Here is a 2,417-nt window from a genome sequence, read left to right as displayed (position 1 = left end):
TTCGGCATAGGAGCAGCCTAATGTTTTCCTGAGACTGCACAATGCTTTCAAAATACCTAATTACTTTTGGGCTCCATTCATTCAATGATTTCACATTATTTTAAGAAATGTTTGATATGGCTAATAGGCCAGAACTTAATCTCACAATGTGCTTTTTTGTTGAAACAAAATCTAACAAAACTTTGAGAATCTGAGGACAAGAATAATGAAATTCAAATAAATTAAGCACAAAAACATCTTACTATGATGTTTTACATCTTACTATGATTTTTTTGGAGTAACCAAAAATTAATTAAACCAACAAGAACTGAATTGCTGATTAATCATCATTCATAATAAGTAAAATTGTCGAATAAAAATGAACAAAAATCCAAATCAACATCTGTTTGCCAAAATACAAATGGATTTCCCCTGTTGACTCCAGATAGCCTAGACCTCCAGCTGCTCATCAAGACGGCACCACGGGGAAATTCCCAGCCTAAGCTACTAGGGTGCTGGCAGTGGTGGACTCGCTGTAGGAGCAAAGTTAACACCATGGAGTTAGAAAAAGGATAAAATCAATGTTATGATACTTTTTGAATACCCAAGTAAGGGGCATATAGAAATGCATGCAATCCAAAATGACATATAAGAAATGGCCTTGTTTCCTGCAAATCTCTAACTAAACAAGATTCATACACGAGTAGCACAAAGTTCAGATGACAAACTGCCCAAGGAGGTTGAACAACAGACAGTTTGCTACAGCATACAATAACAGTAATAGTTATGCCTAAAGAAGTATGCTAAGGCAAATATAACACAATTCACCAACAGAAATTGCCCAACCAACATTGTTAACTTTAAACTAGAAGAAGAAAATGAGAGGCAAGGTAAGACAACATGTAGAGTAAGACAAAAGGGGCTTACTATTTCCACACAGGTGGAAGCTTCTTGGTCTTCTTGTAGTAACGGGCCAAGCGGTGAATCCTGCTCTCCACCAGAATCAGCCTGAACTTTGAATCCTTATCCTTCCTGTTCCTCTCCAAATGCTTCCTGATGGCGACTGCCTTCTTGATCAAGTGGTAAAGATCTTCAGGAATCTCAGGCGCAAGCGCTGAAGCAGCAATAACACCAACCAATGATCAATAACACCCCTAATTCACTAAATAAAATCAATTTTGACAGCAGAAATTCGCAATACCATGAGCCTTGAGAATCCGAAGGATTTTGCTGCCAGTAACGCTCTTCACCTGAGCAATACCGTGGGAATCACGAAGAATCACACCGATTTGTGATGGTGTCAATCCCTTCTTAGCGAATTTGCAAATATTTTCCTCAACCTATCGAATATCAAATTAAAAAAAAAAGAAAAAAAAAGAAATTACATTATCATACATAATGTAATCAATTTTAGTGCAAATGCGATAATTAAGTTAGATTAGTTTACATCTTGAGATGAGATTTTGAGCCATGTAGGAGGAGATCTCTTGTAAGGTAGGGCTGAAGCAGATATACCCTTACTGGAAAAAAAAAAATAGGACGCAAAATCAATAAAAATGCAATGCTTACGAGAAAATCATATGGAGAAAAGAAGCAAAATTAATTCGAACGCGAGAAAGATATGAGATTACCCTCTGCTATGCATACGACCCATGGCAGCTGGCGGCGCGGCTGTATGTTCACTCCGATGACGCTGGTTCAACACCCAAATCCAATAAGCAGGCCACGAACCCTAGATTTCTGAATATTCTCGAGTTATGGTATTAATATGATTGGAGACGAGATTGAAATATCATTGGGCTTTTTAATCAGCCCACTAATTAGTAGGAACCTTAATTAATGTGTCACATATACAGAAAATTTAATGGGCTTGTATCAGCTCGAAATGGCACTTACAAAATATTAAATGGAAAATCAATTAAAATATACTAATTCCATAACTGCAAAAATCTTCGCGACAGTATTCGTCCCGCGAACGAGAGTCTCATTTTTTTCCAACACACATTTTAAGAAATGTTTAAAAAAAGTGAATGGAAGAAAGTTAGTGAAATAGAGGTCACACTTGTATATATTAATTTAAAAATATATATGAGTAAAATGAGTTAGTGGAGTGTGAGGTCTCTTTACCATTTATAGTAATTATGAACCAGAACTCTTATTTGAAGGACATACCAAAATAGAAAAATAGGACTCCTATTCGTGGACAGAGGAAATATTTGTTAACGAAAATAACAATGGCAAATTTGCATAGTATCAATAAATAGAAATCGGTAGCATAATTTCTGATTTTAGAGTATATCCAACCATTTATATTAAACTTAAACTTATTTTATTATACGTGTCACATCAAATATAATTTTACTCTAACCATTTACACTAAACTCAAACTTAAAAGAATATTTTTTATATTATGTCTTTTTTACTTTTAAAATTTGTAA

At 35.0% G+C, this 2,417-nt stretch overlaps 1 protein-coding gene across 1 annotated transcript; it reads right to left on the bottom strand.

Moving 5' to 3' along the window:
* Positions 1-288: 288 nt before the first annotated feature.
* Positions 289-1,754, bottom strand: LOC125204475 (40S ribosomal protein S13-like). Its single transcript, XM_048103139.1, has 5 exons — positions 1,611-1,754; positions 1,427-1,499; positions 1,181-1,319; positions 907-1,093; positions 289-512 (listed from the first exon to the last, which is right to left on the bottom strand). Exons 1-5 carry the CDS (start codon positions 1,631-1,633, stop codon positions 479-481), a joined length of 456 nt encoding a protein of 151 aa, XP_047959096.1. The 5' UTR covers positions 1,634-1,754; the 3' UTR covers positions 289-478.
* Between the last annotated feature and the right edge of the window lie 663 nt (positions 1,755-2,417).

Source organism: Salvia hispanica, chromosome 2 (genome assembly GCF_023119035.1).
Source record: "Salvia hispanica cultivar TCC Black 2014 chromosome 2, UniMelb_Shisp_WGS_1.0, whole genome shotgun sequence".
NCBI lineage: Eukaryota > Viridiplantae > Streptophyta > Magnoliopsida > Lamiales > Lamiaceae > Salvia > Salvia hispanica.
The sequence above is the reverse complement of the archived record's forward strand: the minus strand, read 5'-3'. Positions and strand labels throughout refer to the sequence as shown.